Source organism: Seriola aureovittata, chromosome 10 (assembly GCF_021018895.1).
Source record: "Seriola aureovittata isolate HTS-2021-v1 ecotype China chromosome 10, ASM2101889v1, whole genome shotgun sequence".
NCBI classification, from domain to species: Eukaryota; Metazoa; Chordata; class Actinopteri; order Carangiformes; family Carangidae; genus Seriola; species Seriola aureovittata.
In genome coordinates this window covers 8652716-8679807 of record NC_079373.1, presented here as the reverse complement: position 1 = coordinate 8679807, position 27092 = coordinate 8652716, and the positions used below count along the sequence as shown (strand labels likewise).

Below are 27092 nucleotides of genomic sequence, written 5' to 3'. Positions count from 1 at the left end.
GTTTCAGCCTTTGCTCCAGGCTGTTCTCTGCTGGGTTCCACTCGAGCTAACCTTGCAACAATTGCCCTCTGTGCGGCGGAGGAGTAGTAGGAAGCTTTTCCTAATCTTTGGTCAACAAGGATGAAACCTCGTTGAACCTTTTGACCTGAAGTTCAGCAGCTCTTACACCATGGTCAGCCAGACTCTTCACAGCTCGCTTTCTCCACCAGGCTGGAGGCAATTTTTTATTTATTTTTTTGCAGACAATAACATACTGTAGTTGATTCATTCTGTGATCTGGCAGGGCTTTGTGATTCCCATTGTGTCCGTGAGCCCCCCTCGTGAGTGTCACACGTTGTTTGTGCACCGCTGAAACCCAGTGATGTGTGGCTTTTTTTGGACTAATTAGCAGGATGGCAGATGTTGATGTGAGGAGCGACGCAGTGTAGCTCAGAGTTATGCGGGTAGGATGAGATTTTTGCACTCAAAGTGTGTTGATGCATTAATGTTCGGAAATGTCTTTTTTACAAAAGCCCTTTTTTTTCTTCTTTTTTTGCAATCGCAATAAAAGGACATAAACGCACTGCAATAGTTGTCAGGACTCAGCAGTTAGCGATGACGCTAAGCCACTGCTCAGCTACAGTAGCAGACAGCTACTCCTAATGCTGCTGGGTAATGAATTTCATCCTTCACTGTGCAACACAGAGTATAGACCCTCCATATTTCATTATCCTGTTTTGTAATTTTCCAATGAGCCAGGCTTTCTTTTTGCTACTAGAAGTTTTTAAAGTGGCATAGCCATTTTTATAAGTTTTATTAGACAGGAGCAGACTCACTCTCCGCTGCATTTGAGAAATAAATGGAAAGCGGCTTCCCGGCTCAATGAGGCACAGCGGTCCCTGATAACTTGCTGATGCATATGAATGAGAATGAAGCACACGCGCACACACACACATATGTCTACAGGAAACAAAAACACAGTGAATATTCTAACGATAAAGCCAGAAAGCTGTGTTCATGAATTTTCGAGTGTGACAGAGCTCACAAGGCCAACTGTAATGGAATCTGAGAGTTTAGCGATGTCATGTTGAGCGGTGTCACCAGGTTGACAGGACGGGACAGACAGATGTGAAATGAAGCAAATCTGGAATTCATTTGTTCCCGGGGTGAAGGTGATTCCCAGGAGTTTGGTCCTGCTGTGGGCCGTATATTCCTGTCTGTGCAGTAGCACCAGATGTGAAAACCTGTGGACCGGGGAGGGTCTAAGGAGGACACAGCTGACTTGCTGGCGCTTCTGGGACACCACTGGCCATGTGTGTAATGGATACGCATTCAATAAAAAGGTTGAGCAGCTATCACAAGAGCCAGGCGTTCTGAGAAAAGAGTTGGCAAGCTGCACCGGGCTTCGTGGATCGTCACATGCAGAAAGCCTGCACCAGAGTCCATATTTGTGTAAGCGAGGGCATTAGTTTTACATGTCATGTATGGAGTTGCAAAGTGGGAGAGGAATTATTTTAGTCAACCAGAGCTTCAAAAAGTTTATTTTCTGCACAGACAGTGTGAGTTGACTTACAGTTGGAGGTCTAACAAAGCTTGAATGGTCAAGAAGCTCCCTTGAGAGTTGAATTGCCAAATGCAAATGTATGACACAGTGTTGAAAAAAGTTAAAGGTATAGTACTTGACTGGTTTCACTCCTACTTGTCAGTTCCTCAAGGAAGCATTCTGAGCCCTGTTCTATCTTCTTTATACATCTTTCCCTCTGCTTAACATTGTTTTTAATCATGTTTTGTGAAGCACTTTGAGCTGCATCTTTGCATTAAAGGTGAAGTTATTATTATTTATTATCAAAAACAGTCAGCAGTTAAAATCAGTTAACTTTTGTGTTTTTCAATAACTATATAGTGTGGAGTTTTGTTCCCAGTTTCAGCAAGAAAGTGTTCTGAAGTTGCCACAGATCTGACGGACATCTTCTTCTGTGGCTGATTAGGTGATTGACAAAAAATTAATCAGCTACTTTTGGGTAATTGATTAATTATTCAAAGCCATCCCCCCCAAGTAAACACCAAATATCTCTGGTTTCAGCTTTTTAGGTGCGAGGATTTCCTGCTTTTCGTTGCTTTATTAGATAGTAAACTGAATATCTGTTGGTTGGTCAAAACAAGACATTTGAGGCACCTTGGGCTTCAGGAAGTTTCGATGGATGTTTTTCACCGTTTTCTGACATTTTATAGACCGAGCAGTGAATCAACAAATTGAGAAAATAATCTGCTCATTCATTAATAATTGTTGCAGGCCTAAGTAGAAATTTACATTGGAGGAAATACTTCTGGAACCAGCAGACCTCCCACTTAGATGTTCTATAAGTATTCATGCGCATGTGATGGCTTTGATGGTACATTAAGGCTGCTGAACCTTACTCTCACCCCCCCCACCACCTCTTCAGCACTGCGTCCAGACAGTTGTCTACAAATGTTCTCATCCATCTTCTTGTCCCATTATGTTCTTTTGAAGGATGTCCCTCAACCATTAAAATTGATAGCAGTGAAGGAAAGAGGGGGGAGGAGAGGAAAAAAAACGCGCTGCTTGATTGATCTTGTGTCTACCCGGGAAAGATTAGTATGAAATATAATCTGGGTTTTCTGCACCGTATTTTTTCAAGCAATATAAAAGTCTAGATTTCTGAAGCTCTCATTATGTACATGGACAGACAGATGGACAAATGCACACACTCACAAATTCTTTTTGTGCCATGGTAATATAAAGAACTATATTTCTGAGTCAGCCCCATTCCCATCATCATTTCCAATGCTCTTTCTGTGCTTCATCCTACAAGCTTCTAAGCAGATGCCCGATCTGTCAGCCAACCGTGTTTGATTACGACACAAATGGATGTCTGTGAGCTTTGCCACTGTCTGTCTCCGTCTGCCTCTGGGTTTCCAGCGGCTGAAATTCAGATCTGAGTTTGTTAGTTTACAAAAGGAGCTGTATACACCTCCTTACTCTATAGCTCTCATCTCCTAATCTAATGCTATTCCCATAGTCTCAACACACAGAGTGGGTTGCATAACTGCCATTAGCTGACTGTATAATTGGAGATTTCATAGTCTAATTTTGTGTGAATCCCACATTCAATCACTTGACTGCTTCTCTATAATGGATTGCAGTAGTTTGTTTTTAAATGCAAAGTTGTTTTAGATAAAGGGAAATGAAGAAGGAAGTAAAAGATCAGATCACACATTTTGGCCCGGAGATGTGCGCTGTTCTCCACAGATACAAATGATGCCACATTTGCCACAAGACATGAAGTCAATGGGTTTTATCAGCCAGTTCACTAAATCTCACCATGAAGGAGAAGAGGGGATTTAAGAGGGAGCTGATGAATTGACCTTTTCCTTTTCATCTGTTTCTTATCTCAGTAAGAACCCAGCTGACCTTTTCAGCCACATATCAATCCCCCCACCCCTCCCGTCCCCCCCACCCCCCTACTCGTTTCCTTTACACCTTTCCAACGCAGTGTGAACATAGCTCTTCAAAATTAGCTTTATCTCCCGTATGTGCTTCCGTCTGTACCAATTTCTTTCATCTCAGCTATTGCCAAGGAGGAGCCGCACAAACAAACCATGACATACCATTTTCCCTAAGGAACCAAAGCTTGTTCATCACAGAACAAATTTCTCTACATCTCACTGCTGGGTGTCAGATGTGGAAGTGCTTGTTTGGCTGTTTGCTGTTCTGAGGCGAGGGCTGTGATAGGAAGTTATCGTCTAATGTACGTGCAGAGGAACAACAAGAAACCAATTATGGAAGCAAACAAAGTCCTGAAGGTCATTATACTTGTTCACCTTCCCTTTTTTTTTTTTTTTTTTCATTTCCATCACCTCATTAATTCATTGGGATAAAAGTAATCTCACTGTGGGTGAGTCTCACTTTGGTGAATGAGGATGACATCAGCGTGGTGTCATCCATGAGTAATACTGAGCCTTGTCTTGGTGCATGTTTTACTTTCACATGCTCGTCGAGATCAAAGGCCGTCAACTTCAATCAGACTTGGAGGAACGTCGGAGAAAATGAACTACATGCCTGAGTATCTGCCAATCCCCAGTGAACCTGAGCGTCTATTAAATGAATTGAACCCTGTGTAAGATGACTCAGTTGTTGTGTGTGTGTGTGTGTGTGTGTGTGTGTGTGTGTGTGAGTGTGTGTGTGAGAGAGAGAGAGAGAGTGAGAGAGTGAGTGTATGTGAAGAGCTGGGAAACGGCATGTTATTGTGGCTTGGGGGATATGAAATGCTTTCTGTCCTAGTCTTTTTATTTGTTATCATATCTCTGCAAGTAAACTAAGGACAAAGGAGGCATATTTTCCTGGCCCTATTGTTATTAGCCATGACTTGCTGCCCTAAGTGTAACTCAGAACATGACATTATGCATTTAAAAGCAGCTCCCCCCCCCCCCCCCCCCCCTTTACACACATGCAACTCTGGTGTGTGTGTGCATGACTGTTTATGGAAATATGCGTGTGTGCACAGAATTATTTGTGTCATTGTCTAAATTAGTTTGCATCTGTGCCTGATTGCTGCAAATATGCATGAGGGTGTGTGTGTGTGTTGTATGTTAATGTGTGTATGTGGTGGCTTTTATGGGATACTTTGGACTGTTTTTGCTATCAGCGTGTGTGTGTGTGTGTGTGTGTGTGTGTGTGTATCATGTGTAGAGTGCAAACAGTCCTGACAGCTTGTGCTTTTCACTACAAACACTGGTGAAAACAAAGAACTATGGGATACACACAGGGGGCTGTGCATCTGCATCCAGGGTGCCTCTTAGCTGATTATCTGTGTTTAAGCAGACAGGAGGGCCCTCATTAATTTACTGGCATTCATGAGAACACATCTTCCCCTCTCCCCCCAGTTAGTGGGGAATTTTATGCTGGGAAGGAAAGGAGGAAGGAAGGAAGGGATTTCAGATAGAAAAATATTCTATATATGTAACAGCCATAACAATTATGCAAAAATAATGGACCTCTACAATTCAAAGGCCTTGAAAACTTATTTTTCCCAGACAGCTTGTATCGACTGATGTGATCCTATGTGAAGCTAGAACTGGTCATGTCAGATGGGAGATTTCTGTATTTGCTGTTCGTCTCAGTGATTTGTGGAGGGTCTGGGCTCTGATGGGGAAAAAAATTAATTAAAATTTAACAATCCATGAATTAAAATGTAATACTATGACAGTTGTTGACACTTGATAGTTGAAAGTGGTTATTAATTTTTTTAGCCAGTGTCCCAAAAGTGTTTCTTTTCTCTCTGGAGCTTGCTGACTTTCTTGCATTTATTTTTCTCTTCTCTCTCAGCCTCCGACAGGCTCATATTCGATAAAACCCCTCCCTCTTGACATTCGGCAACCAATCAGTAAGCAGCTGCTTGGAAAGTGTAGTGAGCTAAGCTACCAGTTACCCTACATTAAATGAAGCTTCACTTCACTGAAGCAACCCCCAGAGAGATGTACGAAGCTAAGCTACACCTCATGATTGGTCAATTCTATCTCAGTGATCAATAACTCAGTGATGTTCTTCTATGTTTGCTTGGCCTCACGTACTGATCCTTAGTTTAATTTCAGACTGCAGCAGGAAGATCAGCTGTGCGTGAGCTTCAGAAACGCTTGTCAAAATGTAGCTTTTGATTAATTTGGACAACATTTTGTAGAATGAGAATATATGTTCATGTAATCACAATATGATGTTACTGAAAATCTAATATTGCAAATATTGAATTACATCGAAGTCCTAGCATCCTCAAACAAACTGGAAAGATGAACAAAAAGAAATCCTACTTCTCACTTCTCAAAGTGACGGTGACAATAAACATTGTCTTCATTTATTCGTGAACCAGAGATGTAGAGATGTGCGTCTCTGTGGGTGTTTTTCATTGCTGCTGCTGGATGTTGACAAAAACAGGCTCCTCTTTTTCGCTGCTGGTGAAATGAGAGAGGACCTGACAGAAATGCACAAGCTTCTTCTTATCAGTACCACACAATGTGTTCAGCGTCCAGTTCCCCCCTCTCAGCCGTAAGGTATCAGCTCCAACATCGCCGCTGACATTTGGAGAAATAGGATGGTGTCAGGGCAGGAGCTGCCTGCGTGATCCATAGCTGATAAAAACAGGTGACAAAGCCCAGAGGTCTTGTGGAAGATGCTTTCAGTGACGGCCCCTTTTCACTCTTTGTCTGTCTTTTACTCTCCCACTCTCCTTCTCTCACGTCGCTCTCACTTTTATACTTTAACCTCTGCTCGAGTCCTCAGAAGGTGTGGATTGTCTGTGACAGGTGTGTGTGTCGGCGTGAGTGTGTGTGTGCAGTGTGCACAAATACTTACTATACGCGCCTGTGTGAGAGGATGAATGATGCCGGCATAGGTCAGGAGATCAGTATGTGTGTGTGTTTGGAGGGGAGGGAGGGAAGGAGGGGAGGGTGGGTGTCAGGGTGACACAAAGCCCCCCCGGGTAAGGCAGCCATGCTGGGCGTCACTCCACAGGTCAGCGGCCACCCCCTGCAGCTCCCATAATAAGCCTGGCCTGACAGCCGTTTGATGGGGAGCGTGACACACACTCACACCTCCCTGCGCCACAGTTCGCATGGCCAGGCCCTGGGGAGGAAAGCGATAAGAGACTCCATGAATGCGGCCGCTGCAGTTACAGCCACTATCTGACATTCATTCCTGAGGGCTCAAATCCAGAGTAGACTGAAAACACTCGCATCAGGTATTAATAGCCATAGTGCTGTGGCAAGACACCAAGCCTTTAGCTGTGTTTCTTTTTCTTTTCAATAAAGCTTGGGTTTTCTATTTCCAGATTGCGATGCTGCTAAGTGTTTAAGTCCACTTTGGCGAGCGGAGCTGTGGCTTTGTTGTTGCTGCCGCTGTCACACTGACACACTGACACAGTTTCAAAGGCCTTTGCTTTTAATGAGCTGCATTTGCAATGAGAGATTCACAATGGCTTTTTAAAAAAACTCCATGAGTGAAATCAATGCCTCATCAATGTAGGGTGAGTTTCAGTTGACACCTCACAGTAAATGTAATTTAATTGGATTGCACAGTCTATTTAAAAGTCCAGTCGCATTAGAATTTCAAGTGAGCGGGTTATGGGTCAATTGATTTCGCAAGAACTGTTTCTTGCGGAAGAGCTTGTTCAATGCCAATCTCCATGTGAGAAATCACATTTGTTGCAGCAGATAGAAAAACGAAAGTGCCATTTTCAAATTCAAGCACACCTCTTCTTTTTTCCTGTATCAGAACGAGTATGTGAGAGAATGGAAAAATATTTTTGCAACACAACACATTGTTGTGAAACAGCAGCTAGCAGAAGTTCACAGTAGGAAGTAGATGCGATCTTTGTGAGGTTGGAATGGTGACCGCGCTTTCTCCCCCGCAGCACTGCAGTCAACCCAGCACCTCCTACACAACCCAGATCCTCTCACAGTCAGGCCTCCTTCCTCACAGCCTCAACACTCGCAGGCAGACTGACACACTGAGGAGGGGGCCACCTGCCTTATTCAGCTCCCTGTTCTGCAGAAACACAAAGTTACATTCAGAGATTGAGTTGGTAAAAGCTTGGAAATGTCTTGCTTTTCCAACAAGGTATTGTAACTTCGTGCATTTTTGTGTAAATCCAAATTTACAATTTGGGATGCAATTTCATGAACAGGTTAATACCTGCCAGAATAATTAATTGACTTTTGTCAGATGTATTTATCTCATCATTAGTGGTTAACATTTTTTTGACAGACGAATGAAGCCACACTGTGGTGTTATTTTTTAAAATCTTCGGGTCAAAACTGACCAGGACCCACAGTTGAAGGCCCACCCCCTCCTGGGAGCTCCAATCAAAGGCCATCGTGGCCCATTCAAAGTTTGATTTGTTCTTAGTGTGGCCTTTCAGTTGGACCAATATACCCTCCACTGTGAGAAGATAGCAGTTCATAATGAACATTCTTTACCAAGTGAAGAGAATTGTCGGGTCTGTTCACAAGTGAGTGTATGATGTCATGATGGAGGTTTTGCACTGGACTGTTGAGGTGAAGAGGAAACTCAGTTTAAAGGTGAAACTCTCAATTCCACTCGATTCCTCTGTGGGTGGTTTGGCTCCTTCTTAGTGACTGGGTAAGGAACTTGGATATACAAAGACAGCTTGGAAAAGACCCCCGGATCACTTGCATTTAAAGGAATCAGTTATGGCGGTTCAAGCATCTCACCTGGAAGCCCACCCGAAAAGCTGTTGCACTGGAAGTATTCCAGGCACGTCCATCTGGGTGGAGAAAGCGACCAGCCCCAGTACATGCTGAAGGTTTTTTTTTATACCCTGTCTGGCTTGGGAACAACTCAAGTTCTGTCAGAAAGAGCTACAGGATGGGACTGCAGAGAGGCATGTCTCGCCACCACGACCCAGACCTGGAAGCAGTGGAGAATGGATGGATGTACAAGCTGACAATTATACTTTACTGCGATGCACTTGAACTCAAAGACTTTTTTGACATGTATAAGACCCCCTCTGATGAAAATCAAGTTTCTAACCTTGCTTACATGTCCATATAATGTTTTTATATAATACAAGACATATCATAAATGAAATAAACAGTCAACACCATGACTGAGTATGTCAACCTTAGTCTCATTAAAACAGCCAGGGATTCATATGTCAAATACCTAAGGAACCAATCCTGTCAACTTGTGGGAACAGGAGGAGCTAAGCTAACAAACAAGAGAAACAAATAAAAGATGCTAACTATGTTAACCTCTCTGGTATGCTAGTCGCAGATTTTGGTCACAACAGACTCCTCATCTGAGTCTGGGTCTTGATATGCAATGTTCTGTCACCCGTCAACCTAGTGCAAGCAGCGATGCTGGGCAGGGCACAAGGCCTGATCCAGATTTGTCAATGAGGAATTAAGAATAGATGTGCTTCCACTCCTAGTTTTTTTTTTTTTTTTTTTTTTGTCACTTTTTATGATGGAAAACCATTCTAAAACAAAAATATTAATCATAGCAGAATAATTTTACATAGTTAAAAACATGTCTGAAGGGGAACTTTAAAAGAATCACAACTATGGCTTTCAATTTGCAAAAGTCTAACTGCAGATAAACTTTATATGGATCTCAGTGGATGTGCAGACTCTTCGTCAGTCTGACTGTCCTGTGGGGTGAATGGTGTGTGTGAGAGAGAGAGAGAGCGACAGAGACCGGATAATGTCAGGGGAACGCTGAGTGGTAGTCCATTAGTGTCACTGGCTCATCACCAGCTCTTGAGTGTCATCGGTCCATGTCAGTTTCTCTCCATCGCTTGTCAAATGTGAAGTGGGAGTGGCTGCCGTCATCACACAGACGTGCTGCGATGCGCTTGTGAAAAAATAAAAAAAATAAGTAACAGACAGTGACTGTTCAGTGCCAGAAGAGCACACTGAATCCTCAAAGCTTCAGCTCAGCAGCAAATGATGCTTTATTCAACCATAAACAAGCTTTGTGACATATGTTATATATATGTTATATGCATAAAAGGTCTGATATTGACTTGAAATTGCCACCATTTTTATCATAGTAACAGTTAAACAAAGTGAATTTGATCTGAAAACAGTGTTTTCCTCAGAGGCGTGCCTCAGAATTGAAGCAGCCTGAGGGAATAGCACACAAGTAATCAATACAGGAATGTCTGTTTTTAGACACTGAGTGCTTTTTAGACTGTTTGAGAATTAATCAATAGCAGAATATGTTTTGAGATAGACAGAAAAGGGGGTGGGGGGGTGGGATGAGGATGGGCAACCTCCTCCACCGGAGGGCTGCTATTCATCAGGGAACTGACAGACTAGTGTTTATAAAAAAAAAAAAAAAAACAGGACATAGAGCAAGGAGTTAGCTCCCACTTGACACCTCTGTGTGTTCAAGTGTCTGTATGGTCTGTATAGGCTTATGCAAGTGTGTGTGTGTGTGTGTGTGTGTCTTTGCGCAGCAAAACATCATATCATGCTTTTTCCGCTCTCCACTAGATTTCCCTGCTCTTTTTCTTTAGGGGTGGGGGGTGGGGGGTGTATTTCAGGAAACACAGAGTCTGGAAATATCCCAGTTGCTTGGGGAAAATCTATCACACTTACTTGTTCTTTGTGCAGGACTGAATTTGGCAGTCACACAACTGAGGGAGTTCCATTTTCCTTTCTGTCTTTGTCTGACAAGTCTGCAGCCCACACCTCAGTGACGGCCCCAGGTGAATCTAAAATATATAGGCTCGTCTCATGCCTGAAAATGGCCACTCAAGGCTGAAGCCTGCAGCAGTGGAGAAGTCCTTTTGTTTCATACATGAAACCTCATTGAATACAGATGTGATTTACTGAAAGCGATCAAAAAAACAAAAATATATTTGTACTGAAAGCAGGCTATATAAATGTTTAATATTAATACACAGTGGTGTCTGGGATAAAGCTGGAATTTATTCTCAGAATGCAGGTCGCTTGGGCTGTAAATCAAAGCCAGCAGTGGGACTGGCGTTCATGTTCAGCCATTTTATTGAACGAACCTGGGATGCATTGTGACAGCCAACCATCTGTATGATTGTAACACATGGATTGTACCCGGGTCTTAGAGTAAGACGCTTAAGGTGACTTTAAATTTAGAAACGTTGGAGAGGAAGAGGAGTTTTACAAATCCTGGCGGTAGCATGTCTTAGCAAACTTGCAAAAGCAGTGTATTTATTAATACTGTATCTGTTGGTTGAACAGGTAGGTTCATTTGCAAGTCAATTACAGTCACTTCCTCTGTTTAATATATTAATTGGTATGTCCTAAAAACCATTAGCTGAAAGAAAGCCAGACTGTATGCTGGTTTCCATTAGTTAGCTGTAACACAAGCTCCCCTGTCCAGCAAATCAGCTGCACTGTCCTTCATAAAGTATCATAATAAGTACAGTTTCACATTTTGCCAAAAACATTAGATTAGAGGTAAGATACCACTCTCTACTTAAAAGCCACAGACCTTTAGGTTACACATTTTATCTTGTTTATTTAAGCCATGCACAAAAAGAAATGTGAAGAAGGTGAAGAAATAAATAGTTCAGCTCTTTGTAACTGTGAAACGCACAGTATTTCACTTTGACTTTTACATTTCGTCTCCTATCAACAATCAGCATTTTTTAACCATGACAGCCATCTTCCCCTGACATAAGCCAAGTCTTTTTAGTGTGTGTAGAGAGTGTAATCGTAACCACGCCTTAATATAAAGGGAGCAGTTTTAGAAAAACTCGACAATAAAGCCGATCACTATGGGTCGTTTCGTGTTGCCAAGGAGGCAAAATTGTTACCAGTGCATCTTTGTAGACATCATACATATTTGTTTTCAATTCAAGTGCAAACCTAAATTAAATGGAGCCATCATAAATGAATGTTAATGGTTAGATCTGTGTTTTTCTGCAATGACAAGTCAAACTATCTGCTGAGCCTAAACGTACATCTTTTGTGACAAGGCACTTAACCAGTTTGGGGGGGGGGGGCTCTGTGCTGAGGATCCTACTGTCTTCACATGGACCCTATTTCTGTGCCCACTGAGCTGTTCTCCTCCTGCGCTAAATGTTGCTGCAGAAAATGTAATGTGTCAAACAGTGAGAGAGGGAAACCCCAAAGTGCCAGATGTGCGCAGGCTTTAACAGGTTGCCCTGCTGCTGCTTGGGACCAATTAGCATTTGTCATGACCAACTTCCAGCCCGCCGCCAGTTTGTATGTTTTGAACACAGATTTCGTTTTCATCTGCAATATGGTTCATATTTTATTATCTTCACTAATTGTCTCCATCCACAGGCCTCCTGCGCCTGTTTCCAAGTCATGGAATTGTTATCAGAAAATCACAGTGGAACAGACGCTTTGCTCCCAAGCAGTTGAGCTCATCTAATTATAAAACACTAGGTAAATGTTGAGCAGATGCCCTCCGCCAATACCCCCCCACCCCCACCACCCCACCCCACCCCGCCTCTGCCTTCCAATTGAGAGAGCCATTTGGTCTCATTCTAGTGTTACATTGGCTCCACATGGAGTGACGATCCTTGCCAAGTGGCTGCCATGGTATAAATGAACCTAATCGCTCGCCAACTCGACACACCGTCCGGCAGGCGAGAACAAAAGAAGAACTTCCACTTCAGCTAAAGTGGTGTGCCGTACCCCGCTGTGGTGCCTGACTTCTCAGTCTCAGCCTTCCACTGCTTGTGGTGTCTAGTTTTGGAGCTGGTGTCTGCAGCGAGCGTGATGGTGTCAGAGGATGCCGCACCACCACCTTCTCATGACTAATAGCTTCAGTGTCCTTGCGCCTTACACTTGGCAGGGCTGTGCCACAATTAGGCATCTGTTCGTGGTGGGAGAAAAATAAGGAGAATAGACAATAGGGAAGAGGGGGGAGACATTTACCAGTTAATGGAGAAACCTGTGACCTGAATGTTGAATCAAATCTGTCAGCAGCCAAAAACAGCCTCCAGTGCTTAAAGTGGCTTTGTTGCTTTTTAGACTTTGTCTGCTGCACATGTTGTGGTCCTTGAATTTTCTATAATCTTGTTTAATGTTATTAATCTTTTTCCAGCATTGTTTTCTCATGTAGTTCAAGTGATCTGATTCCATCACACCTCTTTTCCCAAATGCTTATTATGACTTGGTTGTCATTTGTTGTCCATATTCCAGGTGCTTCTCTTGATAAAATAACACTTGCTGTTGCAGACGCGGTAGAAGTTCACACCTTTGCTCAGTCGGTTATGATGAAAAGCAACGCTAGCGGCGCCTAAACATATCTGGAAGTTTGACAGAGTATGAATTTCAAAGTAGCGCCAGAATTGAATTCTAGCAGCGTCTAGCCAAAGTCTGCAGAGAACAATAGAACAATGGAAATAAAAGCAGAGCCCACAAAGATGGTTACATGATACCATTCATAAAGTTCCTATGGTGGAAAAGTGAGGTTTTGGACATCATGCTGTCCTCCTCCTCCTCCTCCTCCTCCAGCGTTCACATCCTTCTCCTGGCTTCATTACCCCTCATACCACGTAATCTGTGCTGGGGAGGCAGAGCAGCTGTCATTTCTGTCTGGCAGGAGTGTCTCTCCTCTCCACCACAGCCACAAGTGACCTGTTCCTGTTTCCGAGCCAGGACAGATGACAACCCCTCTGCAGCCTGTTTGGTCCAGGTGTGGGATCTGGGTATAACCTTCAATGGGATCCAAACCATGGCTGTGATTGCACTTAATAGCCAATTAAATTTTAATCTTGGCCTCACAGTTATAGTGATAAAGCCTTGTTAAAAAAAAAAAAAAAAACTGACTTTGTATGCAGGTAGGGTGTGTGTGTGCATACTTCAGCCACATGCGTGTGCACATGGAGCATCCGTTACACAGTCAGACTATAAATCTGCCTTGGAATTAACCAGTGAGCAGAGGCTGATTGCTGCAGCGGTCCCCTCGCACTCTCAGGAATGAGAATAAATGAGCGGACGCTGGCATGAACAATCCTTTATTACATCCATTAGCCAGAGGAGCCCAGCCTTATGAAACCGGGGACACCAAACATGCAGCACAGTCGTCACATACGTGGCCTACTTATGGTTCCCATGACAGTGTGAAGACCCCCCTGCCCCAACCATCACCACCACCACCTCACACGCATACCATTACCACATTACCAGCCTCCCCTCAGTCTCCCATCCGTTTTTTCCCAATCAGGGGATGCATCATCTGTGTACTCCTTGTAATGTCAAAATATTTCTGAAGTGCCAGCTAATAAGCGCAGCTCTGGAGTGCCTCCACCAGCTCAATATGTTCATCAACACATTTTTTTCTTTCTTTTTTTTTTTTTGGGAGAAACTTACAATAGAAGAAAGAATCATTAATCAGGAAGTTTGCTGCGTTTTGCCTGTAAATCATTCCATTCATTCCTGGATGCGCTCTTCAAACAACAGCAGCACCAGGTGTTCTTAATCAAGATTGGTTTGTTTGCTTGTTTTTTGCATACATTATGATTGCCAGGTGGACTACTTTTTCATTAATGTATTCTCCATCAAGAGCACGGTAATGTTACAGCTCATTTACTGTGCAAAGCTTCAGGTCATATAAACATGTTTTGACAGGTGTTTCATTACACTCAGAGCAGACCGGCTGACACCGTTGTAGTTTCTATTAGAGGTTACCTAATCCCTGCTGATAGACAGCAACGTAGGGTCTCGCTGGTCTTTGCTTTGTATGAAGTATTCTCCTGTGTCATTGGAAATGTATAGACTGCAGTTGTCCTGTAGCGCGCTAACGACACTTAATTGATGTTAATACTGTCTTGTGCTTGTCTTTGGGACGTAAGCTTGCCACAGTGTTTTAAGGTCCTGTTCGCTAACAAGAGTGGAAACCTAATGAACTGGTCCGGCCCAGGTTCGACCATTTTTTAAAATTTGTTTTTAGATGTGACAAAATCTTTAAGCTGTAAACCAGCTGTTTAATGTCAAACCTTAGAAAAGCTGTAAACCTTAGCATCATGATGAAGTAACAGTGGTGAAGAGGAACTAAGGATCTGTCGGCCAATCAGAGCAATAAACCAGCGAAGATTTGGTAAATACAACAAAACAAGAACTACCCCTTTTTTTTAATTTGAATCTTAATCTTTCTGCAAAGCATTAACTAGGTCAGTGTCAGGGTTTCAGATCCTTCCCTGTATCTCACGTTGATGTACACACGTACTGTATTTTTCATTAAGTATACAGTAGCTCTTCTGAGTGTCATTTATGTTTCCACTGTTCCAACTGTGTAATCAGGTCACAGTGGGAAGCACCGAATTGCTTCCAATTTCCTCTCCCTTCCCTTTGTTTATTGACTCGGGGACCTGACGGAGGAGTGAGACTCGAGTGGGATGAGAGGAAAAACCACATACATCCACTCGCCTAACCGCTTGCTGGCACTTTTGCTGTGCCACGAACACCACCGTGGGGAGCCTTGGAGTAGATTGATTACACTTGTGATCACTCTTCTAAGATAATGTCCTTCCTTTTAATCATGCATTGTGCCTCTGCTCTTTACAAGGATAAGATTATCATCAGCAACTTCATCACCGTCTCATCGTAAATGCTGTCCTAATTGGACAGCTCTGCTTTTCATTGGAAGTTTTGATCTTATTTGCTGCTGTGTGTCCTTCAGCTGGTAGCACTTTAGGGATTGTCTGCTTTTTCTTTTTTTTATCCGTCGTCTGGTCTGTGCGCTGTCGTCTCTTTCACGCTGAGAAGTCAAACGTGTCGTCTTCGCTTTGTAAGAGCTACATTTAGAGATTTTTACTGCTTGACTGTTGATTCAGCTGCCAGATAACCATAATTACTCTACTTCTAAAACTGCTCTTTGTGAAATCTCTGAAATCACAGAGTTGTCAGTATTTGCAGTATGTTAGCTTGATCCCTGAGGTGTTGAGCTTTGCGGAGCGCTCTGAAGTCAGTAACCTCAATATTTACTCATTGGGCACCGGAGAGGCCTTGTAATCCTGCGTCTCCATAAACCTGACATTTCATCAAAAAGAACACCAGTTATTTACCTGCCACACCTCCACTCAGCGTCGCCTGCTCTGAAACGTTTTGAGTGTTTGAATTAAGATTTGAAGATGAGTATGTTGCAAAGAAAGCTGTAATGAGTTCAGTCCTCGCAGCCCCAGGCTATCATCTGTTACGCTGTCCTTTTGTTCACTTTGACGTTGGCAGAATTGACCAAACCCGCTCGCTGAGGCAGTCTTGATTTTACCCGTCCGCTCTCTTGTCATGTCCTTTTGTGGTGGTTGACATTTGTGATGGGACACTAATTACTCCATTTGCCTCTGAGGAAAGCTTTAAAAACGGCAGCCTCAGGCACAAGAGACCTGCAATCACACACATTATGTGCAAAATGAATGCTTTCTGCAGCAGGTACCGTGGACAAGAACTGGAAACACCTCGTAGATGTTTATTTTCTCCTTCCATTCTTGTCTCACCTCTCTTTATTTCCTTGCCCTTTTCCTCCTTTCCTTCCTTCCTTGACACCCCACCTAAGCTGGCTCCCAGTTAATGGCTAACAGGCAGATCAGTGGCCAACCGCAGGGGTCCTGACTGACCTTTCAAACCCTCCCAGTTTATTATTTGCACTGTCAAAGCTCCACGTGCCACCGTCTGACCTCCACTCTCAGCGACCGTGCCACAGCCTCACAGACAAAGAGCCAGTTGGAGAGGGGAGGGACGGGGAAGTCGGACATGACGCCTTTGTTGTGATCACGAGTGTGTCTGGAATTATGTAAATAGTGCTTATCCGGTGTTAATTGCCTCTGCTGCTAGGATGAGCATATTAAATGTGAAGGAAACTATTTGCCACTTTCAAAGTCTCCCCAGGCCACCATGAATAAGACCGTGCCTGGTATTCAGTGGCACTGCTAGTGCCATCTGCTACCTGTGTCATCTCATCTGCACTCTAAAACTTTATGGGAAATAACAGATAATAAAGGATAAATCTGCTTCATTTCAACTTGGGTGTTATTTTTCTAGTTTTTGCAGTTATTTGTCTCTGTAATAAGAACATTGTACTTACAAGTTAACTGCTGGGATGTGGGAATGTGGTGATAGTTGTATACACAAACAGTTTGCCTGTGTAATAAGGGATCATTACTGACATGTCAGGTGCTACCACCTTTTGTTTTACCTCTGAATAAAACGGTCAAAGGAGTAGTTAGTCATTTTGGGAAATACACCTTTTAGCTTTCTTGCTGAGAGTTAGATACCACTCATGTCTGTACACTAAATACGAAGCTATACCTAGCAGTCGATTAGCTTAGCTTAGCATTAGTACTTGAAACAGCAGGAAACAGTCTCTCTGGTTCTGTTAAAGATAATTAAAATGGCCTACTAGCTCCTCTGTAGCTATGTCACATCTTGTTTGTTTAATTTGTATAAAAATGGAAGTGTAAAAATAAGACTTTGTTGTGATGCATGTGACTGTGTGCCAAACTATTTCTTTGCAGGATCAGTGTTGCTGCATTATCAGATGTTAACTATTGCTTTGGTGAGTGCAGTGTTATCATAACTAATAGAAATGATGACCAAAACTAAAACCTAAGCTGTAATAAACTGGAATTTTACATTAACATTTCCATTTGCTCCATTTTTTGTTCAATAAGTACATCAGTACACGAGAAAACAACAGACAAGGTGACAAAGTGAGAGAAGGGCAGTGGTTGTACTTGTCCATGTTTTGGTTTGTAATTTTGTGCATTTTTAATGTTGAAAATCCTCCTGCTAGACACCCTCATGTGTCATACCTCCTTTCTGGCTCGCTCTCAGCACATAAAGAGGTGTTCCATGACAGCACCCACTTTATTTTCTTCAGTCAGCATATGGATGGCACCATTACTCCTTACAACCTCTTTTCACGCCAGCCAGGCCATTTTGCTGATCTGCACAGCACGTAGCATTATCCAGCTACTCCCCATCTCCCGCTCCTCTCCCGTCCCCCAAACCAATTACCAGTTATCACCGAGGAGGAGGCCGTTCATCCATTAGTTATTCATCCACCCAAGTGCCGCTTTTACTTTAATTCGATTTCTCCCTCCATTTTACATTAAAACTCACTCCAAGATGGCAAGATCTTAAAGTTAAGCACAGAGATTAACTGTGCATCTCTAAATCTCTTTAACAAATATACCCTGCATGTACCATTAACCTTGAACAAGCTGATTAACTTAGCACTGCATTTCTCTCACCAGTCCCAAATCATATTTAGAATCCACCGCAGAATTTTATAATCCAGCCAAAATAGGATAGTACAATTATCTGGCATTCAGCTGTAATGTGTTAGTGATGAAGATGGAATGCCATATTGATCTAATTTCATGGGAAAGTGATCATAAGCAGAACAAGAGGATGGCGTGGATATTATTACCCAGCACATCTGACAAATAGGGCCAAGTACAATGAGAAATCAAATGAAATGTTTACTCAACAATCATTCATTTACAGCTGTGTGTGTTTGTGCGCGTGCATATCTGCCTTATATGTGTACAAGCTTGTGTCTCAGTCGTGGTGTGGGAAATGGCTAGTTGCCTGTTAAACCTGGAAAAGCTGTTTCAGGTCTCAGCAGCAGTATTTCATATAATGCAACGACAGTAACCTGCAATCGGTGTTGGGAAAGTTACTTGAAAAATGTGATTAATTACTCACTGAAACACTAATTACACATTAGTCACAACTCAACGGCAAAAGGAATTAGTTGCATTGCTCGTTACATTACTTTCATTACTCAACCCAGCAACATTAAAGGTGCCTTTCAACAACTCCAGAGTCTCCACCCACACATGTCACATGTTCTGTATTTCACATGTGTAGAAATAGAAAATGACACATCATAATTTAACAAGCACCCACCTACGTTTTGCATGTATCTACTGACTGTCAACAGCTAGCTCAATGTTAAATCCCAGTCACAGCACAGAGCTCTCTACAAATACCGACCTCATGGTGAAGCCCTTAAACACACCGTCCAACTGTAGACAAAACCAGGTTATTCCTGAGTGTAGGCTAACTTAGCAAACCGGCTAATGACGAACACACAGCATGTAATTAAGAAAACTTTACTGGGAGGTTTAATTCTAATCTTATGCATGTTCTAAACAAATCTCTTCACTGAACACACAGAGGCCAGACAGCGCAGTCGACCCAAACTGTTGGTGTAATGGAGGATTGATGTATCCATAATGTCATCACTGAATTTCAAATTGTAATTGCTTACAGTATAAGTTACTTAAAAAGTTATCATATTGCTGAAAGGCGTTAATAAATAATAGTCTTACTTACTGCCCTCAACGCAGCAGACAAGGACAAGTGTAAAGGAGAAAGTGGGAGGGATGGTGGCGGTAGTAGATGGTGACATTACAAAATCCACGCATGAGCTGCACCTGCTTCCACCAAGTCTGCTGCTTCACAGGTTTGACATTGAGTGTTGGGTAAAGATCTCTTCTCCCCGTGTCCTTTTTATAACAGTTGCCCTTCCACTGAGCGATTACGCCAAGAGATTGGATAATAAATGCATGTAACAAGGCGGACGATGAATTTTAGGGCGGATTGAAAAGGAGGTGATACACTTTGAAGGAGTTGCGCAATAAAGGGAGTACTCCACACAAGATTGGTGCTCAGAGAGGAAAATAGGCAGAATTCATCAAATGTTCTGCAGGCATAAAACCTCAGCAGCAGTGTGTAGGGCCTTTAATACGAAAAATAGCCCAGGGGCCTTGTGCGGTGTGTTTTATGTGGTTGGAGGGGTTAAAGGAGCCCTATACATGGGTTCATGTAGAGATGTTGAAGGGATTGTCAGATTTCCCCAGTGGCATCCTCCCTCCCTCTCTCTCTCTCTCTCTCTCTCTCTCTCTCTCTCTCTCTCTCTCCCCCTCTCCTTCCTGTCACTGGAGTATTGCTTGAGTCGCTCAGACAGTAGCGCTGACTGTCTGGGAGTGATTTATGCAGTCATAAGGGCTGTAGTGTAGCGGACCTTGGCCCGTATTTTATTCTGTCACTTATTATTGAAATGAGACATTTGGGTGTTAAAAGGAACCCATATCCTTCCAGCATTTGGAATTACCTCAGGGAGTATTTAATTCCACTTCTCGACTGAATGTTTGCATTCTCACTTGTATATAGTTTTTTTATTTATGAAAATGCAAATTGAATTTCAAATGTTGAGAGACCGAATTGCAACACATAGATGATGTCAGAGCTGCAGTGTGGCGGATGCTGATCATTTCCTTGGAGCTGTAGAACAGGTAGACTGCAGCAGTCAGTCAGCGGTGAGCAGCGCTCCTGTCTCACTGTCCATCACTCTCCTGTTTTTACTGTCTCTATAGTTGAGAAAAACAACAAACAATAGAATAACAAAGGGGGAGGATTTATTTTTGCCACTCAGGGTCCTGGACCAGTTTATTTTCTATGTAGACAGTGGCACGCATTCTGTCGACTCTCTACTGTATCTCTGTCTCGCTGATAAAAGCAAAAAATGCCCCCCAAAACCTACGACTTCCAAGGAGCATTTCGATATGAAACATCTAATCATGGATGTAAAATTCATTTGCATCTGCAGGGACTTAATGGGAAAAAGAATTTTGAGAATTGTGTTTGTTTTCTTTCTTGACAAGAGTTAGATGTGAGAATACAGGCACCGCTCTCCTCTCTGTACTCATGAAACATGAAGCACCAACAGCTGCCAATTACTATATGTCAGCATAAAGAATGGAAACAGGGAGAAACCACTAGCCTGTGTAACAATATCCACCTAGCAGCACCTTCAAAGTTCATTAATCTGGTTATATCTGGTTGAAAGTGCAAATAAACCAAAGTGTAAAAGCAGCAAGTTGCAGTTTTACATTATCTGTGAGACTTCTTTGTTTCTGTTTTGAGACACATTATTAATATAATTAAGGGAAAAACTTTACAGTGCGGAAAAATATTAGTGCCCCCACACACACACACTCACACACACACACACACACACACACACACATACACAAACACTTCCCAACACTAATTGTCCAAGCTGTGTGAGAAGCTTATTCACACAATGTCTGGTCATGTCTCATCACAGAGTGTTAGAAAATAATTTTTATTCTATGATCACTTAGCTTTGATGCTTGCCCAGTGGCACTGGTCCCTCTTCTATCAACAGACCTCAGCTCTAGTGGCCATGCTTCCTTTGTTCCCCCTCCACTGTACCTCCAACTAATCCAGCTCTGTCATGATCCTCAGTCTCCTCCAACTTATCTGAGCTGACTGGACCCTAACGCTGAAGGATCATGTTGTCTTTTCCCAAAAGATGAGAAGATGGACCAGGCGTGTAATCACCGCCTGTAACAATCACACCCTCGAGGCTAGGTGACCTACATGTTACACCTTCTCCATCTGCCTGCATACACTTAACACCTCACACGCTGCCACTCAAACCAGCAGGTGATGGCACACAGGAGATGTAGACTGTGTGCAACAGAGGTTACTGCATGTACAGATGTTAAGCACAAAAACCCCAAGGTTAGACACGCTGGTTAAATATGAGCATCCGATGCTCTTTCTACTGTTACTTCTGCTGAAAGCCTTGTTTACATGTCCCTGTAGCTGAAGTAGAAACAACAACCTTGCTTCATTCAAATCGCCACATTTTCCTGCTCAATCAGGATATGAGTGAAGGCCGATGCTTTATCCTTGTGCACAGCATAAACTCTAGAACACTGAAAACAACAACATTTCATTAAGATTCAAAGTGCTACATGCAAGTCATAAAGCAATGTGTGCAGTTAATTCTAAAGCATAAAAAAGCTAATGGACTATTAGAGTCTACCGCCTGAGGCTGCCTTTTCTCCTTGTAGAAGAGGTACATCAATCACTATCAGTAATCCCCTGCAAGCTGCCGGCAGTGTCTTTGCCTCCCGCCACATACACGGCCCCTCAGCAGACGCAGCATCACATGTGGCTGGAGTTGACGTCTTAACAGATAAACTGGCTCCACTTTACTACCACTGTCAGTACATTCTGCCCTCGGTCTTTGGAGATATTGATGGGAGGCAGGAGTCGATGAGACAATAGCACTGTCAGAGGAGAAGCCTGAGGAGTCCAGCTAAGCTGCTGCATGTTTGTACTTTCTTTGCTCGTCCTCGTACCTGGAGGATAAACGATAAGATGGGACACAGATGAGAGAACCTTGGAGATTTTGCTTTGCTGTAGGCTCACAGTTGTAAAAAGCAGCGACTTTTCGCTGAAGTTTTCAAGTAAGTCTGTTTGTTTGCTGGAAATGGCTCAGAACAGCTTAAAGTGACGTGAGATATTTACTGAAGTGGAGAGTTAAAGCACAGCTGCGTCACAAGAACACAATTTCTGAATGTCTTTGTCAATATGGGATTCTGCCACAGAGAAAATGAAGGAAAAAGGAAGAGGTTTCATCCTTTCGTTACACTCCACTAAGCAGGTTTACTCCGTTTGTTGTGAGAAAGCCGGTGGTTGTCACAGGGGCTTTGAATGAAAGCACATTTCTCCTCTGGCTACAGCTGCGGCATATCCATGTGCAAACAGTCAGCAGATGCGTCTTGGTCCAGCTACTCCATCCCGGCGCCCATTTCCTTCCAACTTCACATTTACCTGATCATCTCCTGGCCCAATTGTCTAACAAATGATCTCTCATGAATAATCAGCATTGTTTTGTTCCAGACCAATAAGACAATTCATGTTGACTCAGTGCATATGGAGCCGTTTTGGCCATGACGTGCGTGCTGATCTGCCTTGGACTCGATAAACACTGCAGCTGCTAAATAATTTGTTGCAAACAGATTTTGTTTACCAGCATGTGTTTATGAGTGAATATGTATTTGCATACTCTCCATGCACACTTGAAGAGGATGGTTTATGCTAGTATAACTACACTGAAATATGTGTGATCAAACTTTAAGTGGCTACAGCTTGTTCTGAGTGGAGGCAGTGAAATTATGTTTGATTTTGTCAAGTTTAAAGCTATTTAGGAAATTCGCCAATTTGAAAAATAAATAAATAAATAGAATTCACAGTAAAATTTCACTGTAAAAAGTCACCTTCATCATGCCAGCTTATAATGCACTTTGCAGAGAGTAAGGCTGTTGCAAGACATCCCAAGGACTGTGCTGAAGGCAGATCTTCACTGTGAGAATATCTGGGAAGCTCCAGCCAGGCTTATAGAAACCCCTTCCCATCTGTCAGACCACACAACTAGCTGAAGCAGTGTGTTTAGCTGGATAGACATCAGCCAAAGGGACACAAAAGGGATGGCAAAGTCCCCCATGCGGGAGTTAAGACTCCTTAATATTCCTGTGCTGATTGAGAATTAATTGTTCCATCTGGCTCTCATGAAAACTAGCGATGAGAATGGAAAAACAACACTCCCTCCTCTTTTCCTGACGTGTTTTCTCTTGTTTCATTATGGTCATGGAGTGTTGCTAGCAAAGCGGTGAGGGTTGGAGGAGGAGGAGGAGCTTAGGCTGGACAGGCTGTACCAGAGGGAGAGCTGGGAAATTTGATCATTTTTCTCCTGGACTGTCATACGCCATAGGCTGCCTCATTTGTCTGCTCCAACTCCTTTGTCTCCACCAGGCTCCCTGTTCCAGGATTAGGCTGCGGAGCAGGAGACAAGCAGGAAAATAAGTCAGAGGGAGAGAGAGAGAGAGAGAGAGAGAGAGAGAGAGAGAGTTAAAGGTAGTATATGAGCTAATTATTACAGTGCTCCATGTTTCTTTAATACAGTACTTAAAGTCTAATGTACATGCTGCAGTATGTAATAACTGCTGACTGGCCAAAACCCAATGAAAGCAGGTGTGAGGGGAAGCTGCAAATTGCCCTGCAGTTCCACAGAAGTGGAGTTGACCCAGTTTATCTCCCACTCAGGTGATTAATGCAACATCGCTACAAACAAAGGTCACATCAGGAGGCAGGGGAACAGGCCAGAGCACAACAAGAGCTAAGGGAGTTATATATGGCTATTGTTATGGCTGAGAAAATAAGTTATTTGTTGTTTTGTAGGGCATCACTCAGTCTCTGGAGAGACACACACACACACACTCACACACACAAACACACACAGGAATGAACCAGGAATGAGAGTAACACACTATTATGAGGCAATAACATTATTACATTATAAATATTTTTTATATTTTCTGGCAGCAGGTAATGATGTTAGCGATGTGGAAGTATCTTAAATTGGAAGAATAAATTAAAGGGGCCCCTCCACTGATTTCAGATCAATTTACTTAATAGTTGTTCAATGTCTTCTGGGGCTCTTCTGGAGGGAGCTTTATACAGTTAGAAAATATAACCCCTTATGATGTCATCGGGGGTGGGGATTTGTCTCAGAGGCTATTACAGGAAGTGTAGGATCCAGTGTTGTTTGAGCTTGGAGTCTATTCTCTGCCTCGTCTTTGTCGATTTTCTACCATTCATACTTGTGAGTCCCCCAACATCATAGAAGTACAGTACCACATCGCTGGAAGCAAGAGACAAGCAAAGTTAGAACACCAGCTGTATTAGACAAACACCTAAATAACGTGTGTGTGCGTGCATGCTTGTCAGAGAGAGAGAGAGAGACCCAGAATGGGAATACAGAACCATTTTGGGATGTTTTAAAACTGTCTTTACTTTTCATTTGTTCACATAATGCAGAAATTCCCACCCTGTGGTTCAGGCTCCCCTTCAAGTGTCACAAGGTCAATTGAAAGGAGTAAGACATGATTCATTTCTGACTTTTCTTCAAAGTTTCATCTTCTTTCTACTGGAGAATTTTCTGGTCTCGAAAATGATATAAACTCAAATTAGGACAAACTAGGACTGCTCCCAACTCACAGAAATACACATCCTCGAATTGATTAATCAAAATCATTATCAGCAGGTTAATCGATAACTGTTTATTAGAGCCATAGAGTGACAAGTCGGAATGGTTGGGAAACACAGACACTAGTCATGTATAGCTCAAATAGGGATAAACTGCTGCACATACATGAACATTAGACATCCTGTCTGTACTTTACTGCAGCTTGAGGCAGTCATTTCCTCAAAATATACAATGTCAAATTGACTGTGATGTGTTAGGGAACATGCAAAAAAGAAGAATTAGTGATGAAATATCTGTTGGGTTGAAGATATGAGCTCTCTGCAGGAGTTTCCCTGGTGGCCTCTGTGTCTTTAACATTCATTAAGAGGCACCACAGACACACAGCCAGAGTTACTTGAAACTGTCAACTGCTCATGAATTTAGGTCATTTTGTTAGTCAGAACTAGGTTATTGGGTGATTTTTATTCATTTCTACCTCTATGTTGCATTTTAAAAAGGTTGTGATTCAAGCCCTGAAACACTGCTGCTTTCCAGTTTCACATGTGAATATAAATGCTCTCTTTTGCTCTTCTAGTTATCATTTTAACTCATTTCATTTTGCCATGTGAGAAAAACCTTTTTTAAATACAACTGCAAGTGTAATTATGCTGTGTCTGTCTTTTTTTTCTTTCTTTCTTTCTTTCTGGAGTTATCTAAATTATAATCTCTGGTTTCAGCCTTTATACCAAAGCACATTCTGAGGTATTCCACAGCCATGGTTTCTCTTCCAGAGAAAGTAATGGTGCTAAATGAAGCAATGATTTTCTTCATATGTGCCAGCTGTAGTGCAAGTGATTTTCAATCTGCCAGAAGATCCAGTTCATTTTGTGTAGATGAAATTGAAGACGGACTGAGTGAACAGGGGCCGTTTGGGCTTTGATCTAACATTCTGATAATGTTGCATCAAACTGTAAATTTGTGTTTATGTTTTCCAATGTTGTTTTCATGAAGATTTCTTTTTGATCATCTGTCCAGAAGGCATTCAGGGGAAAGAAAATGTACCATTCAAATTTCTGTCTGAATGCCTCTACCCTGAGCACAACAGGAGAGCTGTAGTGCTGTGGGTAAAATCGCTAAGGAGACCATGGAGGGTTTTTTTTTTTTTTTGAGAAGTGATGCTGGAGATTTTCTGTTTAAAAAGAAAAGAAAAGAAAAGAAAAAAAGTAAGGTAGTTTAATTTAGGGTATATGTATGTAGATCAGACCCAGACCAGCGTCTCTTTCTTCGTATAAAGAGCACAACAGTAAGAGTAATATTGGCTGTACCTTGTTTTCCCTCTTGGCTTTTTTTTGCTGGCTTTTAGTCTAATGTCATTTAACCAGAAAACACTGGTTCTCTGTCTCTGCCCACTCAGATTACATCTATAACCACAGCAATTCTGCTTCCATGAAACATTTCTATAGCAAAAAGCCAACAAAACAGTCCCAACAAATAGATTTTCATCTCTCACACACAATATTTTTCCATGTCTTCCTCAGGTGAATGGAAAGGAGTTGTCCAAGTCCAGCCATGAGGAGACTGTGGAGGCCTTTCGCGCTGCCAAGGACCCCGTCGTGGTGCAGGTCATCAGGCGGACCCCCAGCGGCCGCCCCCATGGCCCCCCTCAGGAAATCCATGTGGTGGATGTGTGCACTCAGACCGACATCACCTTTGAACACATCATGGCGCTGGCAAAGCTGCGTCCTTCGACCCCTCCTGTGCCTGACGTCTGTCCCTTCCTGCTCTCTGACAGGTGAGTACAACAGGAAATGTACGTAGTTAGTTTACATCTCTGTAAATCAACCACACTTAATAAGGCCCAATAAATGTGATTCAGAACAGAGAAGATAATTTTAAGCAGGTCTGTCGTTTGATATAATTTAATATATTTTTATTTAATTTGAAATCATTACAAATTATTTCGGTTCAGTGCCACAAAGAGCGACGCAGAGTTTGTTGTTGTGTCTTTGTTTTGACTTTGGCTGCGACTGATGGTAATTACCGAGGGGGAAAAAAATGAGTGGGAGGTGTTATTGAGCTATGAAGCAGAAATATCAGTGTTTGCAGAATTAGCATTAGCATTACAAGTATGCAAGACGCCTGTAAAATATAAATGAACTGTCGAAGAATAGTAAAGGATGCCGGCTATTAATACAGAATGCATGCATTTCGCATTTTAATGTTCAGTATTAAGGGTTCATTTAAATGTATCACTAATTATGGAAAATCAGAGTATAAATGTAAGCAATCAAAAAAAAAGTCACAGCCTCAAGTGACTTTGAAAACAGGAGCATTTGGATGTGCCAGGTCATAGCGACTGTTATTCCTACATCACTTGAACACAGCACAGACATTTGGGAAAGAGTTTATGATTGAGTGGCAGATATAAAAGAGATACTGTACATACTTACAGATAAATCAATACTAACAGTTGAGTCTGAGGAGACTCTCTTTCACATGCCTCCTGTATACTGAGATACTGACGCACAGAAGCATAATTCAGGTGTAAGATTAAATATGTTTGTTGGTCTCGCATGTCTACAAATTTAGAAGAGATGAAAAAGAAATAGCCGGGTTACGTTGCATGTAAAATACCTCTAAACAACACATGTGGTACAATCACTACTCTAATCACATCCCGAATCGATGCTGGGTAGAAAAAGATCTCGGAGATATCATAAAAATATGTACAAAAAAATATTGAGAGTTTAAAGTATCAACAAGAGGT

The 27092-nt window shown here is 42.4% G+C and overlaps 1 protein-coding gene across 2 annotated transcripts in view; it reads left to right on the top strand.

Moving 5' to 3' along the window:
* Positions 1 to 27092, top strand: part of LOC130176729 (PDZ domain-containing RING finger protein 4-like) — a 117170-nt gene that overhangs the window by 71545 nt on the left and 18533 nt on the right. For both annotated transcript variants that reach the window (XM_056387995.1, XM_056387996.1), the window contains one exon: positions 25864 to 26117. In XM_056387995.1, the coding sequence (XP_056243970.1) occupies positions 25864 to 26117 (254 nt within the window). The remainder of the gene's footprint in view (positions 1 to 25863; positions 26118 to 27092) is intronic.